The 14257-nt window shown below is 41.9% G+C and overlaps 1 protein-coding gene across 7 annotated transcripts in view; it reads left to right on the forward strand.

The window, feature by feature from the left end:
* The window catches only part of LOC106588550 (rho guanine nucleotide exchange factor 2), a 102527-nt gene that overhangs the window by 71596 nt on the left and 16674 nt on the right, over window positions 1-14257 (forward strand). For 6 of the 7 annotated variants that reach the window (XM_082970067.1, XM_082970068.1, XM_082970065.1 and 3 more), the window contains 7 exons: window positions 699-775; window positions 935-1107; window positions 1185-1252; window positions 2377-2571; window positions 6548-6646; window positions 6750-6799; window positions 12672-12713. In XM_082970067.1, the coding sequence (XP_082826193.1) occupies window positions 699-775; window positions 935-1107; window positions 1185-1252; window positions 2377-2571; window positions 6548-6646; window positions 6750-6799; window positions 12672-12713 (704 nt within the window). Of the gene's footprint in view, window positions 1-698; window positions 776-934; window positions 1108-1184; window positions 1253-2376; window positions 2572-6547; window positions 6647-6749; window positions 6800-8261; window positions 8592-12671; window positions 12714-14257 lie in introns of those variants that run through there. The other variant, XM_082970069.1, reaches the window with a different exon arrangement.

Raw genomic sequence — 14257 nt, forward strand, 5'->3', positions numbered from 1 at the left:
CTTCGTCTCCGGCAACTGAGTTAGGAAGGACGCCTGTATCTTTATAGTGACTGGGTGTATTGATACACCATCCAAAGTCTAATTACTAAATTCACCATGCTCAAAGGGAAATTCAGTGTCTGCTTTTTCTTTTTCTTTTTTTTCCCCATCTACCAATAGGTGCCCTTCTTTGCGAGTCATTGGAAAACCTCCCTGGTATTTTTGGTTGAATCTGTACTTGAAATTAACTGCTTGACTTAGGGACCTTAGAGATAATTGTATGTGTGGGGTAGTCACTCAAACATGTTAAACACTATTATTGTACACAGAGTGAGTCCATGCAATTTATTACGTGAATTGTTAAGCAAATGTTTACTCCTGAACTTATTTAGGCTTGCCATAACAAAGGGGTTGAATACTTATTGACTCAAGACATTTCAGCTTTTCCTTTTTCTTTGGAAAAACATAATTCCACTTTGACATAATGGGGTATTTATTGTGTGTAGGCCAGTGAGAAAATATCTCAATTTAATCCATTTTAAATTCAGGCTATAACACAACAAAATTGGAAAAAAGTCAAGGGTTGTGAATACTTTCTGAAGGCACTGTAGGGGATGGAACTATCCTCAAAACGTGTTGCTTACTCATGTTTTAAAGGAAGTTTTTCTTTTGTGTGTGTGTGCGCGCATGCGTGTGTGTGTGTGTGTGTGTGTGTTTAGATGTGCAGGTCCTGCTGATGACAGACATCCTAGTGTTCCTACAGGAAAAAGACCAGAGGTTCATCTTCCCTTGTCTAGTAAGCACACACACACACACACACACACACACACACACACACACCAAACAAAAAACACTTGAATATGGAGAGACTTGTTTCGTCACCATTGAATATAATATATGGAAGGTCAGGGAATATAGCAACTCCCCTTCTTTCCCTCCCTCTTTCTCTTTTCAGGACAAGTCTCCGGTCCTCTCCCTGCAGAACCTCATGATTAGGGAGATAGCCAATCAGGAGCGAGGGCTCTTCCTCATCAGTGACTCCTCCCCTCCGGAGATGTACGAGGTCCATGCTGCCTCAAAAGATGACAAGAACACCTGGATACGCATCATACAGCACACTGTCAGCAGGTATATACATAAACACACATACACACACAGAGACACACACAAACTGCTCATATACTCACTGTCTTTTCTCTCTGCAGTTGTCCTTCCAGGGAAGAGTTCCCACTCATAGAGACTGAAGACAAGGCCCTTCTGAGACGACTGAAAGGTCAGCAATGAACACACACTCATACAGATCTATATGTAACGTAGGGATGGCAAGATTGCGCCGACATATACGGCGGCCCTATTTCTTACTTTATTTGCTCAGGACGTTTATGGTATAATTTCCAATAAGAACTTCTGGACATTAGAAATCTATAAAAATCACCACAAATTCGACTTCCCAGACCTGAACCCTTTGTTTCATATTCTGGATAATTTCTTGATTTCTTGTTTATATTTTGTATTATTTGTGTATTTGTGTTGTATTCTACTGCACTGTTGGAACTAGTAACATAAGCGTTTTGCTCTACCTCTTATAACACCTGCAAATCTGTGTACGTGGCCAATACACTTTGATTCGATCTGATGTAGGTATAAACACACTTGTTTGCACATAAGAACTCTGTTTCACTTCGTCTCTACATGACCCTCTGTCTATCTGTCTTCCTTTCTACCTCTCTCCATTGTTCTTTCTCTATCAACCCCTTTGACTATCTCCATTCCTTCCTTTCTCTATCTACACGTCTCCCTTTCAAGCTCTCTTATCTCTCGCTCTCTCCACCTCTCCCTTTCTCTCTCTCCCTTTCCTCTTCACCCCCCTCTATCTCTCCCTCTCTACATGGTGCCTACAGTACAACGTGCAATTCTCACTCTGTGTGTAGGAGGACAAGTGTGAAGCCTGCCTCCTACTCAATCCCAGTGGAGGAGCTCGTCAAACTCTATCTTTCCATCACAGTTTTTCTGTCTCTCAATTTCACTCTCTTGGACTCTCATCTTTCTTGCTCACTTGTACCTTCTATTCCTGCACTTCTTCATTTGTTTGTCTCTCCCTCTTTTCTATCTCCATTCTTCCTTTTCTCGATCTCTCACTTATAGCCTACATCCAACTGAACAATGTGTGAATATGATTGCCCCCACTGTTAAGTCAGAGGTCTTTAGGAAGAGCATCAAGTCAGTCTTTCCCTCTCTCCCCCTCCTTTTTCCCTCCCCCTCTCTTTCTCCCTTTCCTTCCCGCTTTCTCTCGACTCTTTCCTTCTTTCTCCCTACTCCATCTCTTTCTTTCTTCCCCCCCTCCATCCCCCCACCCTTCCCTATCCTCCCATCTTCCTCTTTCATCTCTCCTTCCAGCGGACATCCAGCAGAAGGACCGGGAGGTGCTGGAGCTGCTCCAGGAGCGGGTCACCTTGTTCTCAGACCTGGCTGAGGTGACGGGGGGTCAGGAGGTCATGCTGCCGGGGGGCCCCAACTCCCGGAACCTGTTCCGGGCCGACACGCCCCATGCGCCACTCGGCGAGAGATTGCTCACTGATGCCATCGCAGAGGGTGAGGGGTTGGTGGAGGGAGTGGGGGGCAAGGAGGGGGGGTGGGAGCAGAGTGAGGGAGGGAGGGGGGTGATATAGAGTTAGGGCAAGGGAGAGCAAGAGTGGAAGAGCGCAAGAGAGTTGTTAAAGGACCGGTGTAGCAGTTTTTGGTCTCAATTTCAAATAATTTCTGGGTAACAATTTTCTACCTAACAGTTTTCTATAAAAACAAAAGTTGCTTTTTAGAAACAATAACTAATTATCAAGCAAAAGTTTTGCTAGGACTGTCTGGGAGTGGTCTGCAGATCTACCTAATTGGAGGGTCCAAATAGGAAGCATATGAACCTGAAGACTAGCTGTTGGCAGAGAGGTTTGGAACTCTCTTTGTTATTGTTATCTTAACTTATATCGCCTGGTGATGTTACCAGGCAAGCCACAACTCCACCCATGCAAAACCTGATGTAAATTGTATTTTCAACTAGCAACTATCAAGAAATAACACTGATCAAATTTGTTCACACTTTTACAGTTTTAGTTTCATCAGCTGTTGTACAATATGATACAGAACACAGAAAAAACAGAATTTTGAGTGCACTGGGCCTTTAAGCAGATTTAGAGCAGGTTAGACTGGAAGAGAGGAGAAACAGGAAAATATAAAGAGGGTGATAAGAGGGAGAGCGGTATAGGGAGATGTTGAAACAGAGAGGAGAGCCAGACTAGAGAGGAAAATAAGCAGACAGGAGATAAAGATGGAGAAGTGCAAATAGCCTGTTTGAATGCAGAAACGCAACTGCTACTGTGCTTCCACTTAACTGACTGCAACAATACTTCAAAGATGAATTATGGCAGCTATGAAATGCCTTGGCATGTTTTCAGTTGTACTTGGCAATGCACTTAGTCTAAGCATCAACTGTCGCTATTCCTTTACTCACTATTCTACGGATGCATGTGCAATGTGTTGCCACAAAATGGCTGCCAGGTGGTGGTGAAGTTGCCAAACATGCCATACATTTTAGACGACTGACTTCAAAGTTTCCTTCATGGAACAGTCAAAGAGACATTTTAATTGTGTACTGTCTGTACAATTATAGATTAGAACTTATTTTTCAAAGCCTTCGAGCTACATTTACACAAACGGCAAACTATCAACTCATCATCACCGAGACATTGATTGACGTGTACAGTTGTCCAGTTCCCTCCCTATATACAGTGAAGATGGCAATGTCTTCAATGGGTATCATGTGTATGTTTATGAATATCCAATGGTAAATTTGAAGTGGCTGTCAACCCCTAGGCTAATGTTTCTCTCATGGAATGCCATTCCTTGAGCACTATGCCATAGAAAGTGCTAAATGCATGTGAAATGTCATGGGGTGCTTTCTTTCCATTGAGTCTGGATTCTGACAGCGTACATTTGTTTTAGCTTTCCCGCCCATGTGGAAAACAATCATACAAATCACATAAGAATCTTGTATGGCAGGAGAAGATTACTTAAAACATTTTTTTTCACAAATAATCTAATAAGTATCTGGTAAAATGTTATGTTTTACCTTATATGTCAGTGGTGTACAGCTGTAGTCGAAAGTTTACATAAACTTAGTTTGGACTCATTAAAACTCGTTTTTCAACCACTCCACAAATGTCTTGTTAACTATAGTTTTGGCAAGTCGGTTAGGACATCTACTTTGTGCATGACACAAGTCATTTTTCCAACAATTGTTTACAGATAGATTATTTCACTTATAATTCACGATATCACAATTCCAGTGGGTCAGAAGTTTACATACACTAAGTTGACTGTGCCTTTAAACAGCTTGGAAAATTCCAGAAAATTATGTCATGGCTTTAGAAGCTTCTGATAGGCTAATTGACATAATTTGAGTCAATTGGAGGTGTACCTGTGGATGTATTTCAAGGCCTACTGTCAACTCAGTGCCTCTTTGCTTGACATCATGGGAAAATCAAAAGAAATCAGCCAAGACCGCAGAGAAATAATTGTAGACCTCCACAAGTCTGCTTCATCATTTGGAGCAATTTCCAAATGCCTGACGGTACTACGTTCATCTGTACAAACAATAGTACGCAAGTATAAACACCACGCAGCCATCATACCGCTCAGGAAGGAGACGCGTTCTGTGTCCTAGAGATAAACGTACTTTGGTGCGAAAAGTGCAAATCAATCCCAGAACAACAGAAAAGGACCTTGTGAAGATGGTGGAGGATACAGGTACAAAATTATTTATATCCACAGTAAAACAAGTCCTATGACGAGATAACCTGAAAGGCCGCTCAGCAAGGAAGAAGCCACTGGTCCAAAACCGCCATTAAAAAAGCCAAACTACGGTTTGCAACTGCACATGGGGAAAAAGATTGTACTTTTTGGAGAAATGTCCTCTGGTCTGATGAAACAAAAATAGAACTGTTTGGCCATAATGACCATCGTTATGTTTGGAGGAAAAAGGGGGAGGCTTGCAAGCCGAAGAACACCATCCCAACCGTGAAGCACGGGGGTGGGTGCATCATGTTGTGGGGGTGCTTTGCTGCAGGAGGGACTGGTGCACTTCACAAAATAGATGGCATCATGCTGGAAGGAAAATAATGTGGATATATTGAAGCAACATCTCAAGACATCAGTCAGGAAGTTAAAGCTTGGTTGCAAATGGGTCTTCCAAATGGACAATGACCACATGCATACTTCCAAAGTTGTGGGAAAATGGCTTAAGGACAACAAAGTCAAGGTATTGGAGTGGCCATCACAAAGCCCTGACCTCAATCCTATAGAAAATGTGTGGGCAGAACTGAAAAGGCGTGTGCGAGCAAGGAAGCCTACAAACCTGACTCAGTTACACCAGCCCTGTCAGGAGGAATGGGTCAAAATTCACCCAACTTATTGTGGGAAGCTTGTGGAAGGCTACCAGAAACGTTTGACCCAAGTTAAAAAATGTAAAGGCAATGTACCCAAATACTAATTGAGTGTATGTAAACTTCTGACCCACTGGGACTGTGATGGAAAAAAATTAAAGCTGCAATAAATCATTCTCTCTACTTTTATTCTGACATTTCATATTCTTAAAATAAAGTGGTGATCCTAACTGACCTAAGACAGGGAATTTTACGAGGAATGTCAGGAATTGTGAAAAACTGAGTTTAAATGTATTTGGCTAAGGTGTATGTAAACTTCTGACTTCCGACTTATGTCAATGATTCTCAAACCTCTCCGTGTGGACCCCCAGCCGAATACATGATGGTGGTCATTTTCCCACATAGAAATGGTACGACATATTTGAGACAAAATAAATGAATTTAACAGTATGAGTCATCAATTAATGTTATAAGAAAAGTGTATGTCTGATAATGTAACCTCTACAAAATAAATGCTCTCCTTATAGGTTTCAATTTTGTTCTATAAGTTAACATATAAAAACCATGGCAATTACTATCAGAAAAATACAATATTTGTAGATACATTTTCAAGAATGAGTTTCCATGGTAAGAAAACAATAGGCTGGGCAGCACCTCCTACTGGACAGTTGATTTATCTAAAGATATCCCTTTACTCTCCAATCCAGGATTTTAACCAAGGCCAGCCCTGCTTAGCTTTGATATTTGTCACTGACTACTACCAATGTGCTATCAAGAGAATGATTGTTGAGATATAAATATATTACCAGATACTTATATTATTTGTTATATTATTGTACAAATAATCTTCTTCTGCCTTACAAGATTCTTATTTAAATGTTCATGGTTTTTTTTAATTAATCTTGTTTGTGTATTTGCTGCCATATGTATTACTTAGAAGTTCCAGGTAGAACATCTTTCTATATCTTTTCCTTATGGGCGGTGCCCCGGGTGGGCGTAGAGTTCACTTTACGACCAATGGAATGGTCTAAAATGTAAAAGCTCAACCCACGCTGTGTCGTAGGTGAGTTAAAATGAATGCACCATACATTTTGTTAAGGCACTGATGATGTGTTGTCTGTCTTTGTGTCTCCCAGTGGATAGGCTGAGTGAGCTACTACTGGGCTCCACCTTTGAAATGCCTCTGCCCTGCAGTTTCAACGGTCACCCGAACCACACAGGGGCGCTAGTGATCAGTGAGTGACTCCTTTGTGCCATTGATTGACAAGTTGTATAGTATTCTAGACTCCATAGCACTGTGACTAATGATCATTGAGTGACCGTTGTGTTTGTTTGTAGATGGTCAGGAGGTGGTTGTCAATGGAACGCACAGGTCCCCAGCAGCAAAGGTGAGGTCCTAATAATAATAATAATAATAATAATAATATGGTAATTTACTGTGGTCGACCAGGCTTAGAACCAAGGTCTCCAATGCGCCACAAAGCCAAGCTAAAGTCATGCGCTGAGCTACAGTAAAGCCAAGTCCTTAGCTCGGGAAGATAACAGAAGTCTTCAGGACGCCGGCAAGATTGCTCATTGTGAGCATGGTTCATGTAAGGGAATCAAATCAAGGTGTAGACTAAGAGTGAAATGCTTACTTATGGGCCCTTTCCAACTGTACAGAGAGAAAAACATTGAAATAATAGAACAATTATAACACGAGGAATAAATACACAATGAGTAATGATATATACCAGTACCGAGTCGATGTGCAGGGGTATGAGGTAATTGAGGTAGATATGTACAGTACCAGTCAAAGGTTTGGACACACCTACTCATTCCAGGGTTTTTCTTTATTTTTTACTATTTTCTACATTGTAGATTAATAGTGAAGACATCAAAACTATGAAATAACACATATGAAATCATGTAGTAACCAAAAAAGTGTTAAACAAATCTAAATATATTTTATATTTGAGATTCTTCAAAGTAGCCACCCTTTGCCTTGATGACAGCTTTGCAAACTCTTGGCATTCTCTTAACCAGCTTCATGAGGTCGTCACCTGGAATGCATTTCAATTAACAGGTGTGCCTTGTTAAAAGTTAATTTGTGGAATTTCTTTCCTTAATGCATTTGAGCCAATCAGTTGTGTTGTGACAACATAGGAGTGGTATACAGAGGATAGCCCTATTTGCTAAAAGACCAAGTCCATAATATGGCAAGAACCGCTCAAATAAGCAAAGAGAAACAACAGTCCATCATTGCTTTAAGACATGAACTTTCAAAGTTTCTTCAAGTGCAGTCGCTATGATGAAACTTGCTCGCATGAGGACACAGGAAAGGAAGACCCAGAGTTACCTCTGCTGCAGAGGATAAGTTCATTAGAGTTAACTGCACCTCAGATTGCAGCCCAAATAAATGCTTCACATAGTTCAAGTAACAGACACATCTCAACATCAACTGTTCAGAGGAGACTGCGTGAATCTGGCCTTCATGGTCGAATTGCTGCAAAGAAACCACTACTAAAGGACACCAATAAGAAGAAGAGACTTGCTTGGGCTAAGAAACACGAGCAATGGACATTAGACCGGTGTAAATATTGTCCTTTGGTCTGATGACTGATTTTTGGTTCCAACCCCCATGTCTTTGTGAGATGCAGAGCAGGTGAACGGATGATCTCTGATGTGTGGTTCCCACCGTGTAGCATGGAGGAGGTGGTATGATGGTGTTGGGGTGCTTTGCTGGTGACACTGTCTGTGATTTATAGAATTCAAGGCACACTTAACCAGCATGTTTACCACAGCATTCTGCAGCGATACGCCATCCCATCTGGTTTGCGCTTAGTGGGACTATCATTTGTTTTTCAACAGGAAAATGACCCAACACACCTCCAGGCTGTGTAAGGGCTGTTTGACCAAGAAGGAGAGTGATGGTTTGCTGCATCAGATGACCTGGCCTCCACAATCACCCGACCTCAACCCAATTGAGATGGTTTGGGATGAGTTGAACTGCAGAGTGAAGGAAAGCAACCAACAAGTGCTCAGCATATGTGGGAACTTCTTTAAGACTGTTGGAAAAGCATTCCAGGTGAAGCTGGTTGAAAGAATGCCAAGAGTGTGCAAAGCTGTCATCAAGGCAAAGCTTGCTACTTTGAAGAATCTAAAATATAGAGTATATTTTTTTAACACTTTTCTGGTTACTACATGATTCCATATGTGTTATTTCATAGTTTTGATGTCTTCGCTATTATTATACAATGTAGAAAATAGTAAAAATAAAGAAAAACCCTTGAATGAGTAGGTGTGTCCAAACTTTTGACTGGTACTGTACATGTAGGTAGGGATAAAGTAACTAGGCAACAGGATAGATAAACAGTAACAGCAGAGTATGTGATGAGTCAAAAGAGTTCATGCAAAAACGATCAATGCCTGGGTAGCTATTGGTTAACTATTTAGCAGTCTTATGGCTTAAGGGTAGAAGCTGTTCAGGGTCCTGTTGGTTCCAGACATCGGTACTGCATGTCGTGCAGTAGCAGAGAGAACTGTCTATGGCTGGAGTCTTTGACAGTTTTGGGCCTTCCTCTGACACCGCCTAGTATAGAGATCCTGGATGGCAGGGAGCTCGGCCCCAGTGATGTACTGGGCCTTACGCACTACCCTTTGGCCTTGAAGTGGGATGCCAAGCAGCAGACAGTCAAGATGCTCTCAATGGTGCAGCTGTAGAACTTTTTGAGGGCCCATGCCGACTCTTTTCAAGAGACGTCGTTGTACCCTCTTCACGTCTGTGTTGGTGTGTGATGACAATTCCGTAGTGATGTGGATACCGAGGAACTTGAAGCTCTCAACCTGCTCCACTACAGCTCCGTTGATGTGGATGGGGGAGTGCTCGCCCCTCCGTTTTCTGTAGTCCACGATCAGCTCCTTTGTCTTGCTGACACTGAGGGAGAGGTTGTTTTCCTGGAACCACACTGCCAGGTGATCAGGCGTACTACCATCGTGTTGGCAGACTTAATGATGATGTTGAGGTTGTGCACGGCCATGCAGTTCTGGATGAAGGTGAACAGGGAGTACATGAGGGGACTAAGCACGCACCCCTGAGGGGCCCCCGCGTTGAGGGTCACCGTGACAGATGTGTTGTTGCCTACCCTCACCACCTGGGGGCGGCCCGTCAGGAAGTCCAGGATACAGTTGCAGAGGGAGGTGTTTGATCCCAGGGTCCTCTCGCGCTGCTACGGAGGGCGAGATCACACAGCCGTCCGGGACAGCTGGTGCTCTCATGCATGGTTTGGGTTGCTAGCCTCGAAGCGAGCATAGAAGGTATTTAGCTCGTCTGGTAAGCTTGCATCACTGGACAGCGCACTCCTGGGTTTCCATTTGTGATCCGTGATAGTTTGCAAGCTCTGCCACATCCGACGAGCATCAGAGCCGGTGTAGTAGGATTCAAACCAACAGCCCCTGTGTTGGTAGCACCATGCTTCAACTAACTGATCAAATGGAAATTAGTTGTGATAGTGATTGTTATACAATATTTACCATATACTTTTTATTGGCAGGGTTCAATTCCATATTACACTCTGGAGGTGCCCTAAATAGAAATAGGGGTTTGTACCATCGTTGATATTTTAAGAGGATGTCCACAGTGATATTTTAGTGCTTATGAGGTTATGGCCCTGATTAGTCATACGAGTGGCACCACAGAGATAAATGAATCCAGTTATGAAGGTTAATTTTGCCAGTAACATTGCAGACTGAAGTTCATGGTTAGCTGGCCATTTAACAGTGTCATGTCATCATCCAGCTTCTTTTAGTCTAAGATTGATTTATGTCTGGTGGCAACAGCCCCAGGTCTGTCATAAGACAAAATGGGTGTAGACAACATCCCTGCCAACATACTGGTCAACCCAAATAAACAAATATTGAAGATAGATTAGAAGTTCTAGTCATTTTTAAAATAGGCTTATGATCGCTTAAAGCTGGGTCATGTTCATTAGAGCAGTGGTTCCCAAATGTAAGGGTGGGAGGGGTCGACAGGGCGGGCAGGGAGTCAGTCATTGCAGACATTAGAGAGATACTATTTATAACTTGTCAGAAATGTCCAGATCAACTAGTCCATGTCAGCTAACGTTTTTTTGGCTAGGTTTTTTAGCATATTGATTTTATTGTAATGTTTGAGTAACCGATATCATATAAACACAAATAAGGCATGGCAAAATGTATAGAATTGCAGGAAACAAACTTTAAACCTGCAAATTGTTATCTCTGCTAACAAGATGGGTGTGGACAGTTTGTGTCGTGAACTGTGGTTGTGCCCATAGGAATAGACATGACGTGCGGGGGACCCTTTGAATTAGCAGTGAGACACCAATTTTTTATTGGTCACTTTGGTGCCAGTGAAATAAATGTAGCTGATCATGTTAGTTTTTTGGTTCACAATTAGCTTTTATTTTTATTAATATTTATTCAACCAGTAATCGGTATGCAACAATTGATATGCTGACCAGGTATTCAAAAGGTTTGGTCCGAAGTCTTAGTTGAATCTTTGCAATGCACAAATCAGTCATCATGCACTGTTTGAATTAAACTTTCTTAAGGTTTTCCCCAAAAAACTTTCCAATTAAAGTTTGACTGCAAAGTAGACCTACCTGGCAGAATGATATCATGATGATTTGTATCAATCGTGGGGCATTTGTTTTGCAAACTCTGCCATCACATCAAAACTACACTATACATTGTACAGTACAAAAACACCGCTAGCCAAACACAATGGTCTCTTGATAGGTGCACAGTTGAATTAAAGGGAAACTACACCCTGGCAGAAATATATCATGCTGATTTGTATCAATTGCTGGGCATTTGTTTTGCAAACTCTGCCATCACATGTAGCCTACACTGTACATTGTACAGTACAAAAACAAAGCTAGCCAAACACAAGTCTCTTGCTAGGTGTGCAATTCAATGAAAGAGCAACTACACCGTCCAAAGTATAATTGTTCCCAGAGTGGTCTCCTGATGTGGTTTAAGCATTGTTTCTATTAAAAAATAAGTATGATTTTGAGAATGAAAATCAGGAAAAATCTAACCGGGAAAACAGAATTTTCCAAAAGATACAATTGATTTTATAGGGTCCAATAACTGTAGAGTGACTGTTCAAAATTGCTGACAATAACACCCTTTTCGAGATTGCGCAAATGGTCGATTTTTTTCTCCTCCAAACAATCAATGTAAAATGTAATTTTGTGAATGCAGGGTAGGTCATTACAGGCTATAGACTACTTACTCAGCCTGAAAATGAAATATAAAATGTAAATGATGTGTGCATCATCTGCTTTCCCGGGCCAGTATTCATTTCATTCGGGCCAGTAGCTTTCAGTTGGCACTGGTGTGCCACGGGCAAATTTGCCTGAATGTCAAGCCCTCAACGGCATGCTACTTTAAAAGATCATCATTAGCCTGGTTCTGTATGGAATGCATGTACATTATGGAACACAGGTCAGGTCATCATTTGTGCGACCAAATCATGTGCTGGTGCTGTCAACTGAAAAAGTTAGTCTAGAGCCCTGGCCCGAGTGAAAAGGTTTGTGAGCCACTGCATTAGGGCATTTGCAATGGAAAACAACAATTGTCCATGTAGTTCCTCCCTGTTTCAGTCTGATTTCTGTTTGGTACTTAATGAATATGACCTTATGTTTGAAGTTTCAAGTGAAGGCGTCAGTTATTCATGAGTCTTCCACTCTGAGTTTTTATAGCTTGACAGCTCTGTTTCAGACAGTGCCATGGAGTATCCATGGCAACATACATTTTTCCAATCACCATTCTTTTCTGAAGCCTGTTTGACAACTCTATTCTGAAATGTCATTATAATTATAGGGATGTTTCACAATAAAACCCTACTGGTTTCCTTAGAGAAATATTCATAAATTGCAAAAGTTGAAAAGTAGTTTGTTAGCAAACATTTTTCACCTCCACCAAAGGAATGGAATTTCTAATGTGATATGAAGCAATGCTATACTACAGTCAATCAGTGAGTAATTTGCTTATTTTAATGGCATTTTGAATCTCAATATACAGAAACAAAGTGATATGAGGATCATTCAGATATTTTGCAAACTTTAAAGTATTATTATTTTTACATGAAACACTTATCAGTTTAGCTCTGTGGCATTAATTGGTGTTTCTTTTATTACATTTTTCTTATACCAATTCATCTGATATTGCTTTGTGAATAAATTTTGTTTCGACATTTAAGCGTTGATTAAGATAATAATATTTCAAATTTCCCAGGACCGGAATGGGAATCAGGCTGGAGATAGGCCCTCAACTGAGGTACAGTGGTCAATGCACACTATCTCATAATGAACTACTGTCACTTTATCCATACATGTCTAACTAGCTAACAGAGAACCCATTGAAATATTTGGCTAGAGATGGCGAGAGGTTGTGTGTCTGTGTTGTGTAGATGTCTGCGTGTGCCTGTCTGTATAGCCTATGAGATAGAGCAAGGTGTTGGTACAGTGCATTCGGATAGTATTCAGACCCCTTGACTTTTCCCACATTTTGTTACATTACATCCTTATTCTAAAATGTATTACATTTTTCCCCCCTCATCAATTTACACACGATACCCCATAATGATAAAGCAAAAACAGGTTTTTAGAAATGTTTGCATATTCAGATCCTTTACTCTGTACTTTGTTGAAGCACCTTTGGCAGCGATTACAGCACACCTGTATTTGAAGAGCTTCTCCCATTCTTCTCTGCAGATCCTCTGCAGATCCTCTCAAGCTCTGTCAGGTAGGATGGGGACCGTTGCTGCACAGTTATTTTCAGGTCTCTCCAGAGATTTTTGATCGGGTTCAAATCCGGCCTCTGGCTGGGCCACTCAAGGACATTCAGAGACTTGGCTGTGTGCTTAGAGTTGTTGTCCTGTTGGAAGGTGAACCTTCGCCCCAGTCTGAGGTCCTGAGTACTCTGGAGCAGGTTTTCAACAAGGATCTCTCTGTACTTTGCTCCGTTCATCTTTGCCTCGATCCTGACTAGTCTCCCAGTCCCTGCTGCTGAAAAACATCCCCACAGCATGATGCTGCTACCACCATGCTTCACCGTAGGGATGGTGCCAGGTTTCCTCTAGACGTGACGCTTGGCATTTAGGCCAAGTTCACTGTTGGTATCATCAGACCAGAGAATCATGTTTCTCATGGTCTGAGAGTCTTTGGGTGCCTTTTGGCAAACTCCAAGCATCCTATCATGTGCCTTTTACTGAGGATTTGCTTCCGTCTGGCCACTTTACCATAAAGGCCTGATTGGTGGAGTGGTGCAATGATGGTTGTCCTGGAATGTTCCCCCATCTCCAGAGAGGAACTCTGGAACTCTGTCAGAGTGACCATTGGGTTCATGGTCACCTCCCTGACCAAGGCCCCTTCTCCCCCGATTGCTCAGTTTGGCCAGGTGGCCAGCTCTAGGAAGAATCTGGGTGGTTCCAAACTTCTTCTGTTGAGGAATGATGGAGGCCACTGTGTTCTTGGGGATTTTCAATGCTGCTTACATTTTTTTGGTACCCTTCCCCAGATCTGTGCCTCGACACAATCCTGTCTCGGAGCTCTACGGACAATTCCTTTGACCTCATGGCTTGGATTTTGCTCTGACATGCACTGTCAAAGTGGGACCTTACATAGACAGGTGTGTGCCTTTCCAGATCATGTTCAATCAATTGAATTTACCACAGGTGGACTCCAATCAAGTTGTAGAAACATCTCAAGGATGATCAATGGAAACAGGATGCACCTGAGCTCAATTTCGAGTATTTTACCAAAGGGTCTGAATACTTATGTAAATAAGGTATATCGCTTTGTCATTATGGGGTATTGTGT

Source organism: Salmo salar, chromosome 27, assembly GCF_965601325.2.
Source record: "Salmo salar chromosome 27, fSalSal1, whole genome shotgun sequence".
Classification (NCBI taxonomy): Eukaryota; Metazoa; Chordata; class Actinopteri; order Salmoniformes; family Salmonidae; genus Salmo; species Salmo salar.